Raw genomic sequence first — 25686 nt, forward strand, 5'->3', positions numbered from 1 at the left:
GTCTCAACATAACATTCAGTACTGAATCCATATATCAACGCGTACACTAAAGGAACTTAAGCCTAATCTATCTTGGATCAGTGCGCACCATCCACACATATCATATATATAGATAATTCCACAATTAACTCTTAACCTTATCATAATTATATCAGAAACACATAAAACACTTCAAATGGAAATGACTGGACAACTCTATAAGTCTTGCTTAACAAGATCTCAACGACTAGAGCCCTTGCCCAACGACCCTAGAAAACATATCTTTTGTCCAACAAGTCTGTATAATTTCAGAAAACAAAATTTGCAATTTCAAGTTATTCAACCATACCAAAACCAATTCATGTTGTTTACAAATTATAAAACACATCAAATACAATTCTAGGCACTCACAACAACAATCATAACACATTTAACTATTATAGTGCATACCTAAACATGGAAAGTAAACACTTTTCAATTCAATTCACAAATAAACTAAAACAAAACTTTACATTCTTGCAAAATTTCAATTATCAAAGATGTCTTAAATAATTCGAATATTTCCATTCAAACAAATTACAATTAGTTTCCCTTACATGTGGTTGACAGCTCAACTATTATAAGAATACCCAAGCTCCTTCAAAATAAAAAAAAATGTTCTATTTATACTTAAGAATAATACAAAAACAATTATGCTATTCCAACAAGATTATTGATTAACAGAAAATCATATAAATGATTCTAAGTACACATGCAAGTAAAATAGACTCACATATTAAATCTAAAAAAAAGGATAAAAAACTAACTTACGAAAAAATTAATTAGATAGAGTTAAAGAACTTGTCATGAGAATAACTCTAATGGTCTCTAGTATTAAAATAGAAGAAAATTGATAAATGGTAATAAGAAGTGAATGAACTCTAAAAACTAATTTATGAAAAGATAATATATTTTTAAATAATAAAATTCCTTGAATTTTTCTATTATACAAAAATATTTTAATATTAAAATAGTTGACTGTGGATATTTTTAAAAACATTATTAATCATAAAATATCATTTTCTAATATAACATCACTCACAACCTTTCTATCACTTTTCGTTCACTTCTTAGTAACATTTTCTTAATATAAACAAACTTTACTTTCATTTTCCCCCCTTCAAATCCAACGATTTATACTATCTCAAATCTATTTTTGAAATCCAAATACAAACTTGTCACACTTTTTCATATCTTTCCTTTTTATTTTTTTTTTATCATTAAAACATTCAAATTTATTTTTTATTAAAACAATTTTTTAAATCTTCAAATAAAACAAAAAGCAAAGTAATATTATGCCGGTTAAAGTTTTAAAATTAGTATTAAACGCAGTCTTGTTTTATCATTTTCTTATTTAAAGATATAAATAAAATCAATGTACAATCAATACTTTGTGTAAAAGAAAATGCTAAAATAAAGTAAGTTATAAAGATAAAAAATATATGTTTTATTTATTTTATAATTTCCTTGGGGTATATATTATTTTAAAAAATTAAACTATATTATATTGATACTGTAAAAGTTTGGTATTCAATTATAAATTGTTTCTTAGGGCAAATTTGTTAACTTTTTAAATCCTGCATGGTATTGAAACTAAGATTAATAAGGCCAGTTTTGCCCAAATCACTAAATGGAGTAAAGTAGATTAGACTTATAACATTCTAAAATTGGGTTTGAGTTGAGTAATTCTAATTGTTCTAACGTGGGATGCACTTACAAATATGAAGGAAAAAAAAAAGAAATATGTTATTTTATTTTATTTTTAGTGACACTAAAGAATGGTTTCATTAAAATGAATTGAAAAGTAAAAAGATGAAGAGTTGTTTTTGTTTTTTCTCGTTTTTGTTTACGAAAATCATTGAATTAATTTTTACTCGTTCAGGTTACTTATCTAATTGTATTTGAGACTAAAATGAGTTTTTGGTAGGCAGTAAATTAATGTTATGTATTACTTGTTTCCAAGAAACATGAACAGGGGAAAATAGTGAAGATATCAAAACTTAATACGAAAATAAGATAATTTTTTAAACTTTTATTTTGTGTATAATCAGAAAAGAATAAATAAAAAAAACTCTTAATCATTAAATCATAAATCTATCAGAAAGAACGTTTTGAAAACCACTAAATTGATATATGGGTTAAATATGTTTTTCGTCCCTCAAGTATCACACGATTTTGGTTTTAGTCTCTACTCGAAACTTTGATGGATTTTAGTCCTCATAGTTTTGAAACTCTTACTATTAGTCCTTAAAATTGGACGACGTTAACTTTTAGTAGATGTAACAAACAACGAGGTCACGTTTTATGCCAGCTGCCCTCTTCACTCTCTGTCATGTTGGTTGTTTAAGTTTTGAAATGAGATTAAGTATGTTAAGTGTGCATTTGGTTGAAGCGCACTTCGTCATCTCTTATAAATGAGATTTTAAGAAGTTGGGTTCTTCTTCGTCAATGCAGTTGGGGGCAAAGAAAGCTGAGGAGGTACATTTGAAGGTTGAAGTTCGTCTTCTTGAGGAGGTAAGTTGATACGTTTTGTTTTGCTCTTCTTCGTGTGAATATAAGGATTGGGGATATAGGGTTTGGGTGGGCACGAAAGATGATGAAGGGATTTCTTTGTTGTAGTGAAATGAAAGGTGAGAGTGAAGGAAATGGTTGGACGCGAAGGTCAATTGGTTCAGGAAAGTCGCAAAGTTGTGGATCATCTTCACGGTTACCATCTAAATTATATGGTTGTGGCGAAACATTGTAGCTTTTGAAGGCAACTACTGCGAAGAACAAAGGAAGACTGTTTTATAGATGTAGAAATTGGGCAATAAGTGATTAAATCTTTCAGTTCATGTGCTGAATTTTGTATTAATTGTGTGCTATTTTGATTACAGAGTAATTCAAGTTGTAATTAATTTGAATGACATGATGAAGGAGTTTCTGAAATTGAAGGAAGCTTTGAAAGAAAACGTGAAGAACTTGAAATGTGTTTGGAAAATGAAAAACTTGTACTGGATCTAAGGAAGAAGAACGACAAGCTGAAAAGGAAATTAGAACAAGAGAAGAAAGTTGGGAAAATGATGTTGTTGTTGTTTGTTTTGTCATGGGCGTTAACAATTTTCTTTTGTATTATGTTTTTGTTGAAGATGAATTGTAATTAAGAATTATGGTTGAATAAAATGAGGTACTTAAGTTTGTCTCCAAATTCTGCTTGACTAAATTCTCCAAATTATTTACTTGTGTTGCCACTTGATGATTAACTTTTTTTCCCTTTAACATTCCACTGTTACTGGACTTTTGTTCTATGCTAATAAAGAAAACATTGGGCAGCATAAAACATCTGAATATTATAACATTTGAATTAAAATATCAAACAGAAAACGGAAACAAAGTTATCAGTATAAAACAAATTCATATTCATATAGATATTTAATATTAAAGCTTCACTGATCACCAAAATCAATCCTTGGAGAATCAAAGATAGTTCTCTAAGTAAATGAAAAAACTAGAAGCAGGCATTAAGAAACTACAAAGCCTTCACGCCTAACTAACATTAGTTGAAAACCTTTAGGAAATTTTCCATGCTTACAGAAGACATTAAGTCATCACTCAACATTTTTAAACAACCAATGGCATATAGTTAACGCTTAATTATTTCAGCTGTCTTCCACTTTTTACTTTCAAGAATTAACCAAAGGTAGCATTTTTAGAATTGTACTTTTAGTAATCCTATAGCTTTCTAAACATAATAATTTCACCCAAATAACACTAGCAATGAATAAAAGAACATGGTCTCAACTCATTAAAATTAATCATAAACAACTGCTCATGGTTCACCCACTTCCATCTCCCGGATCTGCCTCAACTCAGAAATGCCACTTGAGTTTGCCTGCTAAAATTTACTAAGTAGAGTATCTGTAAATCTGAACTTGGAATAAATAAAGTTAACTTGGCATAATGCAAAAATGGAATACAACAAGAAGCATGATATAATATGAAGTTGTCCCATACTATTAAATAAGATAAGTAAGTTAAGTGGTCCCTTACCACTGACAAAAAATATTGTAATAGCAGTACTAAAGTAAGTTAAGTGGTCCCTTACAATTACATATGATGGTAGATGTTAAAAGCAACCACTGTACCCACTACTATTTTTCCCTAAGTGGGTGACTGTGACTTACAAAATACATTAAAATAAACGTTTGGCTACAATAAATCTTCAATTGGTACTAGCTTGGGACCCTAGATGTTGTGCAGCCAGTAGTCGTGAGGATGTTCTTTGTGACACCCGGGCACTGATACGAGGGCGGGGAGTGATGCCGGTGCAAGAGGCATGGTGCACGGGGCACAGAGAAGGAGCGGCTCCTAGCAGGCTTCGAGTGGAAGGGACACATGGATGAATCGAACATACACCGGAATGAGAGGGATCTGGAGACTGTGTAGGTATGAGACTATACAGTTGAAGGATAGCTTAAAGGAATTGATTTGACTACTCATATCACCAAATGAATTTGCTTTTCGGTAGCCTGACTCATAAGAACTCCATGGTTAAGCGTGCTTAGCCTTGGAGTAATTCTGGGATGGGTGACTTGTTCCAGGTTTAGTTGAGAAGTCTCCCTTCTTGATGTTCCTCCACCTTGTGACGTTGATGGAGCTTGTTGTGCTTGAGAACCTCCTGCAGTGGAAGTTGCCCTTGTGCTGCCAGATCCTCCTACACTTGAAGTGCCCCTTGTGTTCTGTAAATGGAAGTAAGCGACATTGCAATTATCATAGTGTAAATAAGTGAAGTTGTAAAAGAGTGATTTTGTACCTTTCTCTTTCCCTTTTTACATGTTCTTACATTATGACCAAATTCATTGCAGCTGCTACACTTCATAACAAGATTCTTCTTTGACAATTTTGTATGACTCACATATTCATCAGCCTCCCTTCTTCTTAGTTTTTTAGGCCTCCTAGGGGGTGTTTTATAAATTGGAGGCAGTATTGCACCAGATTCAAAAGTAGACCACAGTTGTTGTCCATTGATTGGAACAATTTCAAGGCCATAACAAGTTTCATAAGCCTCTTTCTTGTAATAAGGATGTACATAGTCTTCAGGATTTTCTACTTTGTAATTTATGGCAGCCACAACATGCCTGCAAGGTATTCCTACCAAATCCCAAAAGTAACAACTACATGAATGGTTACTTAGGTCAACTACAAACTTGTCCATTGTAAACCCGTGAGTGACTTCAAATTTTGCAGCCCCTGCCTAAGTTGGAATCCAACTTCCACTCTTCTTTACTTCCCTATCAAGTCTTTTTCATGGTTTAGGCATCACAACTCCTGTATATGTCTTTGCTTTTTCTCTAAGTATTGCAAACCTACTCATAATGTAAGTTCTAATCCATTCCATCATAGTTATGATAGGTTTGTCTCTAGCTAGTAAAATTGTACTATTAAATGACTCAGACAAATTATTTATCAAGACATCGCATCTAGGATAACTACTGAATCCATGTTTACACCAACACTTAGTTGGAATAGCTAGCAACCAATTGTAAGCATCAATGTTAACATTAGACAACTCACCCATTTTCTTTTCCCAGTCCTATTGAAATGTGGCCTTGGCAGCCCCATCATAAGATCTCTAATAAGCACTCCTCCACCAAATTTCTTCTTGTAATTGTTATACAAGTGCCTTAAGCATAATCTATGTTCCACTCCATCCAAGATGTCATAAAAAACTGTCATTAGTCCCTTCAAAACACAAAAGGTCTTGGTCAATAGTAAATAATGTCACTGCTACGAAATAAAAATAGGAAAACATTAAAATGAAAATACCTTTTGTTGATCAAAAATGAAAACCCAACGTTGACAATCAATGCCACCAATATCATCCAGAAGTAGTGTAAAAAACTATCTTCAACTTTCTTGGCATTCATTTTCAACCACAGCAAAAGCTAGTGGGAAATATTGGTCATTGGGGTCTTTACCCACTGCCACCAACAACTGACCACCATATGTTATCTTCAGATGACAACCATCTACCCCTATGAAGGGCCTGCAACTTCCTAAGAAGCCTTGCTGACAACCCTTTAAACACATATAAAATGACCCAAATCTTGGTGGCAAACTTGGTTGGGGTTGATTCACTTTAATTTTAAAGGTTCCAGACTTCACTCTTAGCAATTCACCCACATAATCATATAGACGACCATATTGTCGTTCTCCATCACCAACCAAAGAATCCAAAGCAATTTGCTTGGCCTTTCCAGCTTGTTCATATCATCTTGTCTATACTTTTTAAAGTTGCCCCTTTTCAACCTCACATCCTCATCACTATCTACATTTGAATCCAATTCATCACTATTGTATTCTTCATTGATGTCATGATCTCCAACTTCTTCATTCATTATAAATGAACCTTCCCCAACATTGCCTCTTCTAGTCACATGTTTCTTCTCTTTTTTCATTGTATTCCACCTATCCAAAACTGGATTAATGTTTCTACGAACTTGGTCCACCCTATCATTCTCAACACCAAACCCATCATCATCATTAGCCATTCTGTCTTCTTCACTGTCATCCAGATTCTTCAGCTGAAGCTTCTACTTCCCCCTCAACCACATTTCCCCCTTCCTCTTCTTCACGAAGATAATCATGTTCATCACCACCATCACAATCTTCTTCTTCTGCACCCATTTTAACCTCTTCATGTTCATCACCACCATCACACTCTTCCCTTTCCTCACCCATTTCAACCTCTTCATGTTCCTCACCACCATCACACTCTTCCTCACCCATTTCAACCTCTACAGCCACATTAACATGTGAACCCTGTTGCTCAACCCATTCACCCTCTTCTACAGCACCATCACCCTCTTCCAGACCCATTCCACCCTCTTCTACAATCTTAGTCACTTCTTCCTCATGTAAATTAACCTCTTCGTCACCCACTTTGGAAACCACTTCCTCCATGTCTATGTTTCCTTCATCTGTCACTTCACCACAACTAAGAAAGTGAACTTCCACTGCCTCACTAGGAACATATTGAACATAGATTTCTACCTCTTCCTTATTCTCCTCTGTATAGTTAGCCAAGTACAGTGCTTCCCTGTCATCACTAAATAATCTCACATTATTCATCAGCCTTTGTTTCAACCCCTTCCACCATAGTTTGAATTCTGCATCATACTTAAATTCTTTAACTATTCCAATTTCTTCAAAATACGACCAACGATCCGGATCAAGTCCTTTGATCACGTGTATCTCTCCTCCAACATACTGTAGCCCTTAATTAGTAACAAACTTCCCCATGTGATGCAAACAAATGTCGAAAACCATTTCTAGACCTACATTCAGACATCAACACTTTACACCAAATTGGAACAACCATAACCGAAAAAAAAACAATAGTTTAGCTTACCTTTACGCTTGTCTTTCACACTCACCGTTTCTTTCACGAGCACCGCAAGGAGCACCGCAAGGACCACCACAAGGACCACCTTGATAGAATGCTTCGAGTGGAATGTTTCGAGTACAATGCTTGGAGTACAATGCTTCGAGTAAAACTACTTTTCCCCAATTGAAAAAAAAAACTTTGCCCAATTAAGAACCCTAATTGTTAATCTGATTTCAATCAACAACATGTGACAATCACTTAATCTCATTTCAAAACTTAAACAACCAACGTGGTAGAGAGTGAGAGAGGGCAGCTGGCATAAAACGTGGCCTTGTCGTTTGTCACATATACTAAAAGTTAACGTCGTCCAATTATAAGGACTAATAGTAAGAAATTAAAAATATGAGGACTAAAAACAATTAAAGTTTCGAGTAGGGACTAAAACCAAAATCGTGTGATACTTAAGGGACGAAAAACATATTTAACCCTTGATATATTGACATATGTTTTATATTAAAAAAATGGTAAATAAAATAAATTGATTTATTTAAATTTTAATAATTTATTTAAATATATTTTTATTACAATATATATGCTTAATGTTTAGAGATACTAGAATACTAAAGAATGTTTTTGGAAGGATATTTGAAATAATTTGCTTACATTTTGGAATTCTTCCGATTATCATAACAAATGTGTTTCAACTAAAAAATACATAGTTTCATAAAAAGGTGAGGTCGTAGACATACGTTGTTCTATGAGGACTCATGAGTATTTATGATATAAACCTTAATTTCTTTTGTTTTCATATTATGATATAACTTATGTATTTTAAAATTTATGTATATATAACCTCATATTTTACTATCAACAGAAGAATTGAAACAATTTATATTTCTTGATAAGTTATTTCAACAAACTCATATTCACAAAAAAATTTGGTTGGTTTGTTGATCAAATGTCTCAAAGTATACATGTAAGTAAAAACTTTTGCTATTATTCCTTTAAACTTAAAATTGTACCATATTTGACTAATTTCTCATTTTTTTCTTTAACGGAATAATTTTGAAAGTAAACTTTCACATGTCAAATCTATGTAAGGGTCATGTTCTAATACATCACAAGAACATAACACTGATGTTGCACAATATGACATCATTAGGACACAGAGCTAGGTTGATGTTAACAATGAAAAAAAGAAGAAGGAAGACTACATAGGGTAGGACAAATTGGTGCAAATTACATTGTTGAAAGAGACACCCTCAAGCAGCAACCAACCTCTTCCACTAGTGCTGATGAGTCTATTATGTAAACATAATGAATAAATACATGTGATCACGTTTATGATGATTTGAGCCACAAGTTTAAAATATTGCACAATCTGGTCATGAAATTTTTGCCTTGAGATGCCTAAACTTTTCTTCAACAACATTGTCCTAAAAGTAACCCACTTAGTCTAGTCTAACTACAAGCTCAACAACAAGAACAACACCCTAAAAAAAGACCCTTAAGAAGAAGACATTGATGATTATGTAAATTATTAGGACTTCTTTTGACATATTTATTATTACGTGTTTTCTTTATTATGTGTACATATATTCTAATTGATATTTGTTTGGATTGCCTGCAAATCTGTCTCGGTATTGACATGTTTGATTGAGTATAGAAAATAATCCCATGCACTTTTATTAAATGTTTGTCTAAATATGATATTACAAGTCTAATTGAGTGTAGAGAATATAACTCATTGTACAAGAAACACACATTACGTTTATTGACGAGTACATTTATTGATAATGTCTGTAATTAATAGATGCTATATCGATGAATATTTGTTATTAACCTTTTGTACTTGATATATGTTACTATCACTAATATATTTGTCGATAATTACCAATTTATCACTAATTATTAAAGATTTTCGTTATCCCGTCAATCAATATTATCGAATATATTTTTAATGATAGATTTTTGTTTATAAATAATCTGTTAGAGAAGAAAAATGAGATTACCAACAAAATTTTGTAGTTACTATCAGTGGTCGTCTATAATTTTTTTTTAATGAAATTTATTCCAAAATTTTCTTTCACTTTTCATTCATTCTTTCAGTTCCAAAACTTTATTTTTCGGTCACTTTCTCTAATTTAAATAATTCCATCTTTTTTGTTTTCTTTTTTATTTAATAGAAACTTTAATTTTTCAATCATTTTTCTTTTTTGTTTAATAGTAATTTAATTTTTATATTTAAACTTATAATTCACTCTCAATATATTTTTTATTCAATTAAATTTTAATATTTATTAAATAATTTTAATTTAGTATTTATGTTAAATTGATATTAAGACCATTAAAAAATATCACCTATCAAAATCTACATCATCTTATATTATAACATAAAATGCTAAATTAACTACATTTAAAAGATATTGAAAATTAATTAAATAAAAAAATTGTGAATCAAAATAAACCATAAACCTAAATATAAAAAATAAATTATGAATTATGTTTTTTTTTTCATTAATCTAAACAAAACCTAAAGAAGTAGGGCTTGTGAGAATTAACTGTGATTATCAAAATTACTTTTTTACCAATATAAGAAAAACCATTTTTTTTAAAATTATCAATAAACACAAACAAATACAAGAATGAAAAATGTTAGGTTTTACTGAGCTGTTAATTTCTGGAGTACTGATGCTACTGCTGACCACAACCTATTTCAATTGGGAAGACATGACCTGTCCGAATCTTTTCAGACTATTCTGAACCCAATCTTTCTTTAGACACTTTTTTTTGACTTATCCTATTATTTTTGAAACAAAAAGTCTATTGTTAGTTGAGATCATTGTTCCTCACTCTCACTCTCTTCCATTATCTTCTATCTTTTTAATCAAGCACCATCTTTCTCATTCACTTCCCAAATATATAAATTATATTACTTTTCACTTGACCAAGTTCATCTTCAATTTGACAACCAAAACACAAGTTAATAAAAAGATAGTATAAAATGCATAGAAAGAGAAAGGAACATTTATTTCTATAATAGTATAAGTGTGTCAATTTGCCTGTGTGGTTGGGACCAATGGACCATCCTCTCCCTACTACTATTTATTACCAAAAATAACAAAGAAATATTCTTTTCCCCTTTAACTAAAAAGTCCATGAATTTTTTCTTGCCACCCTTATTAAGAAAATACAATATTGTCAATTATTTCTTTTTACTTTGGTTTTTTTGAGAAAGACTGAAACACACACATGCCTTGTGGGAGAAAGGAATCAAAGGGCAAAAGAAAATGGTGTATTTTTCTATTTTATTGCATAAAACATCTTAGGATTCTTCTCCTACGGCCAATTGAGTCAGAGGCACTGAAGCATTCAGTTAAAACAATGGCCCACCTTGTACATTGTCTTGTTGTGCTTGTGGACAGTTCTATAGTTTACAACACCAACCTCTTTTCCCTACTCTGCCCCTACCATCTTTTGTTTTATCTTTAATATTAAAATCTTAATACACTTCTCTTACTTTTTCCCTTCACATCTTAAGTATTTCATTTGTAAAAAAAAGGAAAATGGGTAAGGGTGATGATTCCCTGATAGATATCTAAATCTGTGTGAGTTACTGGTAATATTGAAAAAGAAAAGAATTTTGACTTTTGAAGTCCTGGATTAGGTACATTGATATCTTTTAAACTTTTTATTGTATGTAGATAGATTGATTTATCCTTATCTCATACGACATCTAGAAAAATAAATGCAAAATTATCAAAAGATGGAAAAGGGTAGGTAAAAATAGTGTATATACTCAAGCAAAAGCATTCATTCAGCCTAATAATTTATTGTGAATTATGACATGAAACTCGTCGTAGAAGGGAGTCAAAGGTTTTTTTTTTTTACACCTTTTCTAGACCCAGAAAATGTAATAAAAAAAAAGGGTAAGAGAGAAGAAGAAGCCAGAATGCAAAGATTGGAAATTTATGCTATACAAGAAAAAAATATATAAGAAAATGGAATGGCTTATATATAGAGACAGTGTATTGATTCCCAGGGGTCAAATAATGGTATGAATGAGAGCAACAAAAATGGCTCTAACAGCACCAGGTAGGGTTATTTATTATAGGTAGGTGCAGATTCATAAGATACTATAAATGCAAATTGAAATTTAATGAAACCATTGCTATCTTATGAGGATCTGAAAAACAAAAATGATAATTCTGATGAGAAAATGAGAAGGGTGCTCAATCAAAATAGAGAGGGAACAGAATAGAAGCGCAATTCAATGATAACATTATTCAACTGAAGAACAAGAATTTTGTAACATTATTAAAAAATGGGACTGTTGTAATGCTAATATTATAATAATAATGTGGAAAAACAAGGATTGACGTTGGACCTAGCGGTTGAGATGGAGCTTCAAAACGACGTAGTTGAGTGTGTATGGTAAGGTAAGGTAGATTTGTGAGAGAGTGTGCAGTGTTACGGTCCAGCTAAGACCGCGTTGGCAAACATCATTATCGTTGGCCATTGATTCATTCACATTTTGCGTTCTCTCTTCTCCCAAAACACTGTTAAGTCTACAGTTTCTTTGTAGTATTTGCATACAAACACAAACATTAGATTGATTAGATTACGCCTATGATTCTCTGCATGCCTAACACGCGTCTCAACTTGTTGTTTTTGTTGTACCCTATATACCCTTTTACCTTTTCCCACTCTTATCAAACCTACGTTACCTTAACCACTTCACTTTCATACCATGAAAACTGTTCCACTTTTAAGATTTTTGTATATACAGTTGTATAGTATTGTGTTTGTTATGTTGTTGAGGGATCTTACATGTGAAAAAAACACACTTCACTTCCTTGGTCGCTGTGAAATTTTTTTACTGTCACAAACAAAATCTAGTAACCTTTTACTGCCTAGACTTTAGCTGCATCCTGCTGTTTCCTTATAAAGATCCCTTCCATTTCAGGACTGTCATCAACTTTTTTGTTTTTGTATTTGTTTTTTACAAGGCAGCCTGTGGACAAGGAAAATATATTAGTTTAGAAAAAAAAAGGCAGAAAAAGAGAAATATTAAGACTAAGACAGAGAGAGAATAGAAAGAAAAAGGAAATAAATAAATAATTATTTGTTGCTTCCTTTTGTGTAAAATTCAGAGAGAACTGTCCACCCTTTTTCGTTTTTCTCCTTATTACAGACCCCCCTTAATTGATGGTGCTCTGTATCCCCTTTTTCTTCTGCAAGAACTACACCAACTAAACCTTCTTTTTCAACTTTTTTTTGGAGGCTGGTGGTTTTTTCTTCCAATCCTTGAGGAAAACTAAGAAAAAGTGAGCCATGTCAGGCTTGTACAATCCCAACTTCTCTCCTGCTAGAGCTGCTTCTCCTCAGATTAGGAGCAATCCAGACGTGGACAGGTGGGTTGGTTTATTTTTTCTTGTGATGTTTTTGAGATCAAAACTTGAAAAAAGACACAAACTTGGACTCTCGGCGGAACACCCTTTGGATTTGGCCCTGTGTGTTTGATTTGCCTTGGATGAATTTGTGTGTTCTTGATTCACTAAAGCAAAGGTTGGTTCTTGTTTTTGCAGTCAGTATCTATCAGAGTTGCTGGCAGAACATCAGAAGCTTGGACCCTTCATGCAAGCTCTTCCCATATGCAGCCGCCTCCTAAATCAAGGTCTTTTGTTGTTTGTGGATCTATCCCTTATTGTTTTTGCTCTCTTGTTGTTTATTGAAGTATGCTTGATGTGTGTGTGTGTCAGATCGTGTCACAAACCTTTTATCTGTGTCAATAGTCATTGACAATGGAAACCAACGATAGACTTGATCGTGCATTGATTCCTCTCCCTGTCATCCATCATCATTGTGGTTGCACCATCCCTTCGCACTTCACTGGATACTGATTTTTTTCGTCAAAGGAGTCATTCAAATTGAAATAAAATTTGTTTATATGTATCCCCTGTTGGATGGTGTCTGAATGTTGGAAGAAATGTACCTTCACAGTGTTAAGCTTATCCAACCGGTGATTAATTTAATGGCGGGATATAATATTTCTCTGATTTTCATAGTCCTGAATATCTTTTCATGGGATTAATTTGAATTTGAACAGATTATGCATTCTTTTTACTTGAGGACTTGGGGGAAATCCCATCTTTGTAAAGCATGTACTCTTGTAGGTGTTCACAATTTAAGGAATTGAAAATGTCTGAATTGAAGTGTTTGGCATGGCTTTTCACTCTTGGAGAAGAGCTTGGTTTGTAAATAATGTGTAGAATGCTGGTGCCATTAACATTGGGACTGTTGACTTCGTTAGACTTCCTTCCAAATATTTAAGGCTTGTCGCTTTGCTTCCTTTAGTCTTTCTGTGATATGGTTTACTGCAAATGGTGTCCACATTTGAATGAAATATTTTCTGAGATAATTCATCACTCACTATGTCTTGATTTTTGACACTATGCATTGGTTTCTCATTTCAATTGTTTTTCATGTGCAGAAATATTAAGAGTTTCAGGAATGTTATCCAACCAAGGTTTTGGTGACTTCGATAGACTTCGGCATAGAAGCCCTAGTCCCATGGCTTCTTCAAACCTTATGTCCAATGTCAGTGGAACAGGGTTGGGTGGATGGAATAGCCTTCAGCAGGAGGTGACTGCCTTTAGATTATCAATTGTAGCATCTGAACTTCATATCCTCAACTTTTTTTCCTTATATTATTTGAGTATATCATACATATGTGTCCATAAGCATTTGGATACTATGTATTAACTAGCTGTTATAAATGCCTACAATGTTTGTCTAGTCTAATTCCATACATTAGAAATTTTTAAAAATACTCATCATCTATTCCTTGTATTCAGCATCAACAGCAATCAAGCATTATTCCTGCTACTAAGTGAGCATGACTACATGGATTATATAATGCTGTTATCATCTATTCATGAAGCCTAATGTATCCTAAATCATTGTATTCTCTTTTTAATAATAACAGTAATAGTAGCAAAAATTTCTGTAAGGTCAGGTTTAAGGCCACCACAGGGACAAGACCTACGTTTATGTTCTTCAAAGCAGTTTCTTGAAAACAGGTGTGACGTGAACTGAGTGTTTGACTACATACTCTGAATTACTGGAAAATATTGAAAACCAAGGATTACTTAATGAGACGAGTGATCACTACTGAAGGTTAAGCCCCATAGATTTGTTAGATATTTAAAATATCACAACGAAATCAAACATTTGCATGAAAAAGTGTGTGTAGATGTGTGAGTACCAGAGTGGATGTTACAATATCCTCCTAAAAGAAACCTGAGAAGATCAAGGAATCATTTCATTTGAGCTCTCTTGGAATATCCACCCAAGGTGCACTCCTTTAAATTATCCATCAGCTAAAAAATTTAAGAAAACCTATTTATCCCATAAAATACGACAATGCAAGTAACTACCAGTGAAAATTTTGACATTCCTCCCCTTCATAGGCAACAAATAGCAGTAAACATTGCATGTTGCCAAAAACCCTTGCCTCCTTAAATATCTCAAGGCTCTGAAGTGAGAAAATTGAGAATGTTTCAGACAAGTGTACAAACCCAAATTGACCAAAACTACCAGAAAGCCTCCACTTCAGTTCACCCCACAGAAATAGAAGTCTGTTTTTCTCATAGCCAGAGTATAGTGTGGACTTTGGGATATATAGAGTTTTGTGAGGGTTGCAGTTCTGTAACAAATAATTCATATTAATCCTATCCTATTATGTACCACCATCCAAATAAACGATTCACCTTCAAAAAAATGCCATAGCTTTCAAAGGTGATGTGAAGAAAAAAGCTTTTTGGTCAAGAGATTGATCAAGAAATTGGGAGCAAGATTAACAAGTACGGACTCCAGAGGTTCCAGGGAATCCTTCTATCTCTGGCAAATAAGATAGACAAATAGACCAAGCAAACCAGTTTGGCCCATTTGCATAAATATCTTGATAACTATTTATAAGATAAGAAAATATGAAAGTAAAATGAATTTAGCTTCTCCCATAAACTAAATTCATCTTATGTGCTTTAGCTTGTGGAAAAGTTAAATGAAAGAGCTTCTACAAAAGTTAAGTGCATAAATTGCCTTTGGCTTATGGGAAAAACTCGATTCAATACCTCCTTGATTTTGTTCTCCTATAAATGATTTAGGAGTTTTACCCATATAGGACTTAAGTATACACCATATCTAGGATGGATTTAGGTAAACAATTCAAGTCATTACTACATATAACTTATTTCTTTATTTGAAGAGGAAATTGGCTTAAAAAGTTTTTATTTAAGTTGGAAGTCATTTCTACAAGCTATCCTGAATGCATATTGAGATAATCTAATAGACATATCATAAACTATTTTATAAATTCTCCTAATCTCTTACCAAGCGCTTATGTCATGTCATATGATACCCTAATTCTAAGTGCAACCTTACTCTATTATGATTGAGGTCCTGAAAAAAAGAGGTAATTCCCACCCATATAAGAACTAAGGCATTCAATTGATGATGTGATCCAAGTCAAAGATCTGTCTTACATACTGACATTAGGTTATTTTTCAAGATCTCATGCATCAATATCTGATGTTAGTCCTATAACTCACTGACTCACATCAATGCCTGCTTTGTCCCATGATGATGGTGTTTTGTCATTTAATGATGATGATCTTCTTGTATTGTGTGTTCTAACATGTCTATCTTACATATAAGCTGTTTTTATATGTTTTTATGTGGTTTGGAATTAGTTGTTCATGTTAACACTCTAGAGAAGGCATAAACTTGCATAAAAAATGGGATGCAAGTTTTACATGATGTAAGATTGGAAAGAATATATATACTAGTGAATCAATGCTTGATATGTAAGCTTAGACTCTGTTTGAATATGATTCAAGCAGACTAAGGGATTGAGTCTTCTCTTCAACCAATAATTTGTACTCCTAACAGTTTCATGATGGTGTCTTCCTTGCTTTAATAAGGTAGGCCATGATATCCAACATAAAATCTGATTGATCCTGTATTTGTGTTATTATTCATGATAGTAAAGTATTAGACTATCTGACTAGCAGAAAAGTTTGACAGCTGCCTCTTCCAGTGCCTTTTCTGCATATCATCTCTTGGATTCCCTCATTCATTCAAACTTGTAGAATTTCCTGATTTGTTGGTTCATCATGAGATTGAAAATGCTAGCTGCTTATTGATTTATGTTTTTGTGACGAAAAAAGTTATCTTTTGTTTTTGTTGTTTAACATGGTCATTTCTAACTTTTATATATCAACATTGCTTTCTCTGTAAAAACAGAGGTTGTGCGGACCCCCTGGAATGACAATGGACTGGCAAAGTGCACCTGCAAGTCCTAGTTCATTCACTGTTAAGAGGATATTGCGCTTGGAAATTCCAGTAGATACATATCCCAATGTAAGCTTTTATACAAACTCATTTGATAAATCAGATAGCTGTTTTTGTCTTTTCTGGAACTGAAATATCTACCATCTTTATTTAACTAATAAAAGTATGTTGGCCATTATTGCATCAGTTCAATTTTGTTGGAAGGCTTCTGGGGCCTAGAGGCAATTCCTTGAAACGTGTAGAAGCTACAACTGGGTGTCGTGTGTATATTAGGGGAAAAGGTTCAATAAAGGATCCAGACAAGGTAATGAAGATAAGCCTAATTTTCTAGGTTTTATTTACAACGTACTTATGAATGATCTATATGCTCAATCATACTTGTATCAACTGAAATTGTTCTTTATTTTTCAATTTTAAGGAGGAGAAATTAAGAGGAAGACCAGGCTATGAGCATCTCAATGAACCCCTGCACATTTTGATTGAGGCTGACTTACCTGCCAATGTTGTTGAAATAAGGCTCAGGCAGGCTCAGGAAATTATTGAAGAACTTCTCAAGCCTGTGGTATGCTCATTCACCCTATATCTTTATCTGTTATGCAGAGTGTACTAACTGTTGGTCAACTCCACTTTTCCGAAAACAGAGAGCATAAAGAGACCTTTTATCTCTTTTGTTCTTAACTTCTAATTTGGATAGTTAATTTGTTTGCATATCCCGCCATTTACTTGTTTTGATGTGATGAAGGTATAGATGCCAGATTTTAGTAAAGTAGGTGATTTGATAAAAATTAATCTTTGAAAAAAGTATTTTATGTAGACTATTGTATTTGTCAAGACACATTAATCACTTCTCATTCATACGCAACCATATTAGTTGATTATCACAATTTGAAAAAAAAAGGGATTCAATGTGATCTTACAAAAAAGTGCAGCTACGTGTCTTTGTAGTGTTTATGTCAACATACATTTCTCCCTCATAAACAACAACTACAACAAAGCCTTATCCCACTGTGCGGGATTGCATATATGTATCACACATTCAGCTCAATTAAAAGTCTACATGATCCTGTATTATACTGGCGAGTTTGTCTCGAAATTCAAAACACAACCCCCTCCCTTATCTGGGCTTGCAAATGGCTATGAGACCATAGGTGAAGTTTCTTTCTCCTACCCTTATAAACATGTCGCAGAAAAAGGTTGTTCAAAGTAGCAGCAGCTTGTGAGATAGGAGAAATAAGCATCTGGGGATGTAAAAACATAGTTTTTCCAATTTAAAAAAATCTGGGTAGTGTATGCAGGCATATTGGTATTGGTATTGGATATACATAGGACATTTTCCACCTTCATTTTATTCTCAAAATTGCAAGAGTAAAATCCATGTCGGTTGATGTACTAGGATTCTGTTGGAAATTTGCTTATTTACACTTTTCTTTTCCTTGTTTCCTATCAAGTATTCTATCCAAGTTACCACTGTAGATCTGTTTTTCGTCTCTTTTCTGCACACCCATTTATTCATGGAAACAAAGAACTCTGAAGTTTTCCATGGGCTACCAGTTTGCTGATTCATCTGAGTGATTAAATTTTCATTTTATGATGGATGTCAACGTTTGACATGCAGGAGGAGTCACAGGACTACATCAAGAGGCAGCAGTTGCGTGAACTTGCTATGCTGAATTCAAATTTCAGAGAAGAGAGTCCAGGGCCAAGTGGCAGTGTGTCTCCATTCAACTCCAGTGGAATGAAACGCGCAAAGACGGGTCGCTGAAAGTTGTCGTCGGTGGACGGTGTAGATGATGAGTATTGTGGTCCTCCAGCTATTGATTGCTGGGAATATCTTCCAGTACATGTCTGATTCCATGCAAGCTATGAAAGAATAGGCTAACAATTCTTGCTGGTTAGCACTCTGCTGGTTTTTCCTCACCCTTTTTGTTCCTGAACAGACAGGAGACAAAGCTGGAATGAGGAAGTTTTAAAAGAGAAAAAATTATATAGTTGGGGGTATTGAGAATAGGTTTGTTCAGACCAACCCTTTTTTTTTCCTTGCAAACTTAATACATTCATTGAATTTATTCTTGCGTCAGTTACTTTTGAGAAGTGTGGAATATATACATGTGATGGTTGGTGGTGATGGTGGTGAAGTTTTAGGTCCAAGACAAGTGTTTATTGGCATGTGACACTGTCAAAGTCTCATGGTGTTTTAATATTTATGATAAGCTAGCATAGGATGGATTCTTTTTAGTTGTTTGTCACAGGCATTTGGTTTCTCTTCGGAGGGCTATGCACTGTAGTTGAAATTATGCATGTCAGATAAACTTCTTACCATGTACCATTAAAAGAACAAATGTGGTATTTGTTTATATAGAATGGTACATTTAAATCTTTTGCAACGCCTTTTATTTCACCATATAAATTTCTTTTGCTGTCAAAACTCCTACACCATGGATTCTGCATTGGCCTACTGCTAAGAAATGTGGCTTTTGCACATCCTTTGAAGCTGAACTGATGGATATTTTGAAGGGTGTCAAACTTCACTTGGAGCATTGCTATCTGCCAAGTTCAGATGTTAGACAAAACCTCTGGTGCTAATCATTTGGTCACAGATAGGTAATGCCTGTGACATCTTTTTCTTCTCTGTATTTTCTTATCCTCTTGTATTGTTTTCATAAAATCACAAACAAAAAGTTAAATAAGTTTTTAGTTTTTAAATTTTGATGTAAAATTAAAATTTGTTTTTGTTTCAAATTTTAATATAGTTGATTTTTAGGTTTCTAAAAATAAATAGATATAGTATACTTTAATCTATTTGTGTTAAATTGTTTTAATGTATCAAACGACTTCAAATGATAGTGTTTTAGCTGTTATTCCATTTGACATTTTCAAACGTAGTTTAACATATATAAAAAATTTAATATTATTAATTAAAAGGATTATATATATTTAATTTCAAAAATTGAGAATTAAAATGTATTAAAGTTTAAATAGATGAATTTTAATTTTGTGTCCAAGTTCAAAAATTAAAAACATATTTAGTTTTAAACAAAAGTTTATCTCCTAAAAAAATCCATAACTTATAAAAAAATAAATATATGTTATGGTTTACAAAATTTTGCCATGTTTTTACATCTCGAGTTCTTATGAATAAACCAAAAATCACCCAAAACACGTTTCGGTTGCGACTAGACAGATGAATGAATCAAAGTTTGACTAAACATCTCCAGAAGAGAAGTCATATTTAGAGTTGCAAGTTTTTATAAAACTTTGAATTTTGTAGAATTTTTCGTTATAATTGTTGATGTAACAATAAATTTAGATTTTGAGTCACAAGAATAAAAAAGCAATATTTTTCAATATGAAAAAAAAAATTGTTTCTTAGACATATTTCATAATAACAAACATTTTTAGGTTGAAGTGTGAATAAATTTATTGTTAAGAAGTCTTATAAGACAAGTTACATCAGAAAAATATATGTGTGTGATTTTTAAATTACGTTATATAATGAGATTCAGAAAATATAAATTAAAACTATACTTTATGGCTTTTACAATGAAAATAGAGTAGATATGAAAAAGAAAATGTAACTTAAAAGTAATAGAAAAAGAAAAGAACATAATACTTGAAAATAATTATGGTTGATTTAAAAGAATAAAATATAGATTACAATCATATAATTATAGTAATTATCAAAATTTCCTTTAAAAATTAAATATAAAAAATATATCGTATATAGCATTAATATTTTTAAAAATGGCATAATCGACCAGGTAGAATCAATAATGAATTATGTCCTGAAAAAATATAATATGAAGAATTTTGACATAATCAATTATGAAATGAATAATGGATTATCTAGACATGTGCTATAGTAATTTAGTAAATAAAAATATGCACAATCAATTAATATATATATATATATATATATATATATATATATATATATATATAATCATGTAACTGTAAAAAAATAATAAATATCCTATTTGTTTACTGTCGGAGTAAAGTTTGAAGAAATATAATTATTCTTATCATACTAAATAGTTTCATCTTCTAAAATGTTAATATTCTAAGTGGCTTATCTTACATCTTTAGGCTTAATTTCTATGTATCCTGTTTTAGAGTGTTTTTTGTTTCTAAAAGATATTTAGAAGGATAGAAATAATAATAAGTTAATATTTGGTGAAGATTTAGAAAAATAATTTTTAATTTTTTTAGAAAGTGAGTGAAGTGATTTACATTATTTACATGCATTCACCTTAATAATAAAAAGGATATATTAGAGAGTGTATTTTTAATGTTTTAAAATAATATGTTATATGCATCTACGTAATATAAATTTAGAATTAGCGTCTTCTTTACATAAATCAAATGCATATCGCAGCACTGATTAAGATCAAACCCCAAAACACATCACAAACTTTTAGGGTGTGTTCTTTTGGGGGATTTGGGGGAGATGATTTGGGGGAGATGATTTGAATGAATTTGTGTGGATTTGAGGGTAATTTTGTAGTTATTTTTTTGAGTGGATTTGTGGGTAATTGAGAGTGAATTTAGAAGTAAAGTTTATGAGAATTAGTGTAGGATTTGATTGATGTGATAGATTTTAAAAATTAGTTTAATTGGTAGAAAATGAAGATGACCAAATTGCCCCTAGTTATAAAAGTATTATAAAATGTAATTTTGTAATGTTATATTTAATTGTAAAAATGTTTATGAAGAGGAAAAAATTAGAAATAATTGTTAAAATTAATGTTTAAAAATAATAAAAGTTATAATGTAGTAATAATTTTGTGTAATAAAATGTAGTAATAATATAGTAATAAAAGTTATAATGTAGTAATAATGTAGTAATAATAAAAATAATAAAAGTTATAATAAAAGTTTAAAAATATCAGCTGCTGGAAAACGTAATTTTGAGAAAATTTCGCTTCAGGAAATGCAAATGATTTTGAATTGAATCAATTTTGAATCAGGTGATGAAAATTATAGCATTTCAAAGTAAATTTCCGAAAACTAAGGCTAAATTCTTTCAATTCTTTGCGTTTAGGAGCTCGAACAGTTTTTGCACCTGTTTTTGCACAAGTTATGGCAGCATGGCACACAACTATTGTCCTCTTCCAATACAGTTACATTTTTTTTATATATATATATTTTGAAAGATTACAAAACTATTGCATAAAATCTATAAATCATATTATAATCATCACATCTGTTATTGGCGTCTTGATATTTTGTTTCCCACTTTCCCACCACTCACAATCTTCTGCTCTCCATCCTCTCAAGTGGGTTCATTCTCATTCCATTTTTTAGTGTTGCTGTCTGAAAATCAGTTACTTCTCCTCAGTTTGTTTCTGCTTTCTGTGCTTTTGATTGAGGTTGGTTCTTCTTGTATGGTATATAAAGTTGGCCTTTTTATTTATTTTTTTCATCTTTATGTTGTTGATTGTCCAGTTTACTTCTGTTTTAGAATGTTGAATGACCTTCCTTTTCTGGTTTTGAGATGGTGAAATGCAAGATTATTGGTGTTGTCTTTAGTATAACAACAGATACTGTCATTTAAATGAACTCATTCAAGCACATTTGTCTGGTTTGGTACCCTTACAAATTCATCAATGTGCAATTTACTCTGGAAATTCTTGGACTTTGTCTTGACCTTGTGCATTTATATGAACTGCGTATATTCCATTGTTTCTTTTTCTTTTATGTTTTGTTTTAAGTGTAAGAAAGTTGTGTGCCATGCTGCCATAACTTGTGCAAAAACAGTTGCCATCCTCCACCCTCCACCATCATCCACCTTCGTCACCTTCAGCTCTTGTCTGTCAACAACAACCTGCATCCCATCCTCTGCTACGTCCAGCCTCCACCATCATCCACCATCCTCCACCTTCCTCACCTTCATGCGGGTCTGTGAAGAAGAACAACAAGCTGCAGGCCATCCGCTGTGCATCGTCCAGGCTCCGCCATGCTCCACCTTCGTCTCCTTCATTCGGCATCTAATATTACAGGACCACCAATTTTCGAATGCTGGTAACCGGTTACTCAGTGCGTAACCGATTACGTATGGCTTCGTTTTCATCTTCTTCAGCGTAACCGGTTACACCTCCAATAACCGATTACACCACCCTCGCTTTTAACTTCCTTCACCCGTAGCCACATCTATGCACCGTATTTTACATAACCATGGTTGTCTTCTTCCTCTTCAACCGCATGGTTCATCTTCACCCAGCCATTTCCTTCCCTTCAAAACACACCACCCTTCTTCGTCTTCAACACCGGCCCTCCACCACACACATGCCTCCAACCTGCAAGTTTAAAACTCTTCACACCTCACCATTACCTGATATGAACTCCTCCTCTCCTTGCACAGAACTTCAGCTCATCCTCATACAACACACTTTGTGGTTCATGTCACTGCAGCAAGCATATGTCAGACGTGGGTAATATTTTATGTTATTATGTATACGGTATTACGGAAATGAGGCAGGGCAAATGTGTAAATGGGTAAGAATCCGCGCAAATCATCTCAATTATACGAAGATCGTTGAAACCGTGCCATCCCGCAAATCCGTCCATTTCCGTCTTCGACAATCGCTTGAAACGAACACGCTCACCTCTATCCATCGTCGCTCGCAAATCACTGTGAACAGTGAATTCCTCTCATGCGAACAGAGCCTTAAACAGGGAATTCGACTCTCCAAAATCTGAATTTCCACCATAAAATAAAAGTGCTAATTAAAAAAAGGTTTAATCATTCAGGAGGTACTTATTTTTCGAGGAGGATTTCAATTTCGTCCTGTTTTTTTTCGGTTTTTTAATTGGGTCCTAATTTTATGAAAATTGCAACAATTGGGTCTCTACCGTTAAATTGGACCCAACGACGTTAGTGTGTGGTTGACGTGGCACGCTGGAGTCCCTTTCTTAATTGATGTGGCACGCTGGAGCGAGTGTTTTTAATTGATGTGGATTAATAATGAAGAATCAAGGTTGAGGTCACTGATGTAGTTGGAGGAGAGACTACACCTTCGACGTTGTCGCCGAATTCAACGCCTCCGCCAACGTCTTCTTCCCATCCACTGCATTTTTCCACCTCCTATTTCACAAGGGGGCATTTTTTTAGTCTGACGAACCCTTATCAGAAATTCTCCCAATTCTTGTTTTTTACTCCTCGTACAAACCCTAGCATTAGAGGGTTTTCTCTCCTTTCCTGTTTTATAAAGAGGCTTGACAAAATAGGGAGACACCATTCTCCTTCCCCTTTTGGTTCTGGTTAAGGTCTGTAGAGAACCAATTTCTTCTCCCCTCTTTTAGGTTTTGTTTCGCATCAGGAGGACGTCAATCTCCTCTTCTTTTTTTGGTTCTGGCGCGGTCTTTGCAAGGAAGGAGATGATGGGTCAGATAGGCGCGGTGTTTCTGCGACATCTGGGTTCGCTCTCCGGCGGCGAAAGTCTCTGTTAGTTGGCATTCTCGTGGCCGCACATGGCACTGCATTAGGGTTTCGTTTTAGGGATTTTGGGGTTTCTGATTTTGGGTTGAGTCTGAAGAAGAAGACATGTGTTTTGTTCTTGTTTTCTGTGTTTTGTTCTTGTTTTCTATGTTTGGTTTTGATTGAATTGAAAAATAAATAAAAGGAAAGAATTATAACGTAGATAAACTTTTAAAATGAAAAGTAATCAAAAGGAAATAAAAACATAAGGAAACTTTTAAAATGAAAAGTAATAAAAAAAAATCTACTTTCTCCTATAATGTGTCAACCACCTCAATTAAGTAACCAACTCCAACGTGCCACGTCAATCACAAACTAACTCAGAATTATTAAACCTTAAAAAAATAATGCTATTTTTTTTAATGAGTATCATTTGCGGGAAAAATCTATTCCACCAACTCCACGAATAACTTTTTCCCTTTCCTGTCCACAACATCAAATTTTATCTTATAAACATATATTAATTTAGTCTGTATTTTTGAGACTGTAGTAGCTATTTTCATCATTTGATTCTTTTCATCATTTTTTAATCCAAATACCTCAAATAATTTCTTAATTTCTTTTAATGGAAAACACCTCAAACACCTTTCTAATTTTCTTTATTGGAAATATAATACATATTATATATGAGTTAATAAGAGTTTTTTTTTTATCTTCATGATTTTACTAGCATTACCATATTTAAATGCAATAAAGTGGAAATACTTGAAAGCACAAAGATTTATCAGTTTTAATAGATGCCGTTATGATAACTAGGTATTGGATATTCTTTTTGTTTTACAATTTGAAGAATTAAGAAAATATAATGAACTGGTGGAAATTCTCTCAGAAAGAAAGTAAATTCTCTCACAGTATTTCGTATCTTTTCGAAATAATTTCAGATATTTATAATGAATCAAAGATATAAATAATTCTCAAATTTTTACAATTATAAGTTTAATAAAAAAACAAAGTTAATTTCAGTAGAACATAAAACAATATATTAAAAGTTAAAGTTTATAGCCATCGAGAACTAAAATATAATTAAAAATAGCTAGGGTTGAAGATGATAAAAGATAAGTAAAGACGAAGAATCCTAATTTGAATTTCAATTATTAGAAAATTTCTTTTATTATATATTTCACTTGTTTTGAATGTGTGAGAATCATTCCTACTAACACATTATCTAAAAATTAATCTATTAACCCAATTTAATGGCAAGAAGCCAATTGGTTCCTTTTTCACATTTAATTGAAAAAAATAAGATTTATTAAAAAAATCCAACAAAAAATAGAGACAGCCGAAGTTGTTTAACGTTAGTATTCCTAATTTGAGTATATTTTTTTAAGTCATAGTATTAGTATCCATATATACATATAATTTAAATATACTATTGTTCAAATATAAAGTATTATGAAGGTTAAAATTATTCTTTTATAATTTTATTACCTTTTACATATGTGTATACTTTTTTCTATTTTAAATTAACTATTAT

The 25686-nt window shown here is 32.6% G+C and overlaps 1 protein-coding gene across 1 annotated transcript; it reads left to right on the forward strand.

Annotated features, from left to right (window-relative positions):
• The first annotated feature begins 12485 nt into the window (after positions 1–12485).
• Positions 12486–19122, forward strand: LOC108321353 (KH domain-containing protein At2g38610). The gene is made up of 7 exons (XM_052873092.1): positions 12486–12798; positions 12973–13061; positions 13878–14029; positions 16691–16807; positions 16926–17042; positions 17157–17300; positions 18354–19122. Exons 1-7 carry the CDS (start codon positions 12719–12721, stop codon positions 18498–18500), a joined length of 846 nt encoding a protein of 281 aa, XP_052729052.1. The 5' UTR covers positions 12486–12718; the 3' UTR covers positions 18501–19122.
• The last annotated feature ends 6564 nt before the right edge of the window (positions 19123–25686 follow it).

This window comes from Vigna angularis, chromosome 2 (genome assembly GCF_016808095.1).
Source record: "Vigna angularis cultivar LongXiaoDou No.4 chromosome 2, ASM1680809v1, whole genome shotgun sequence".
In the NCBI taxonomy this organism is placed as follows: domain Eukaryota; kingdom Viridiplantae; phylum Streptophyta; class Magnoliopsida; order Fabales; family Fabaceae; genus Vigna; species Vigna angularis.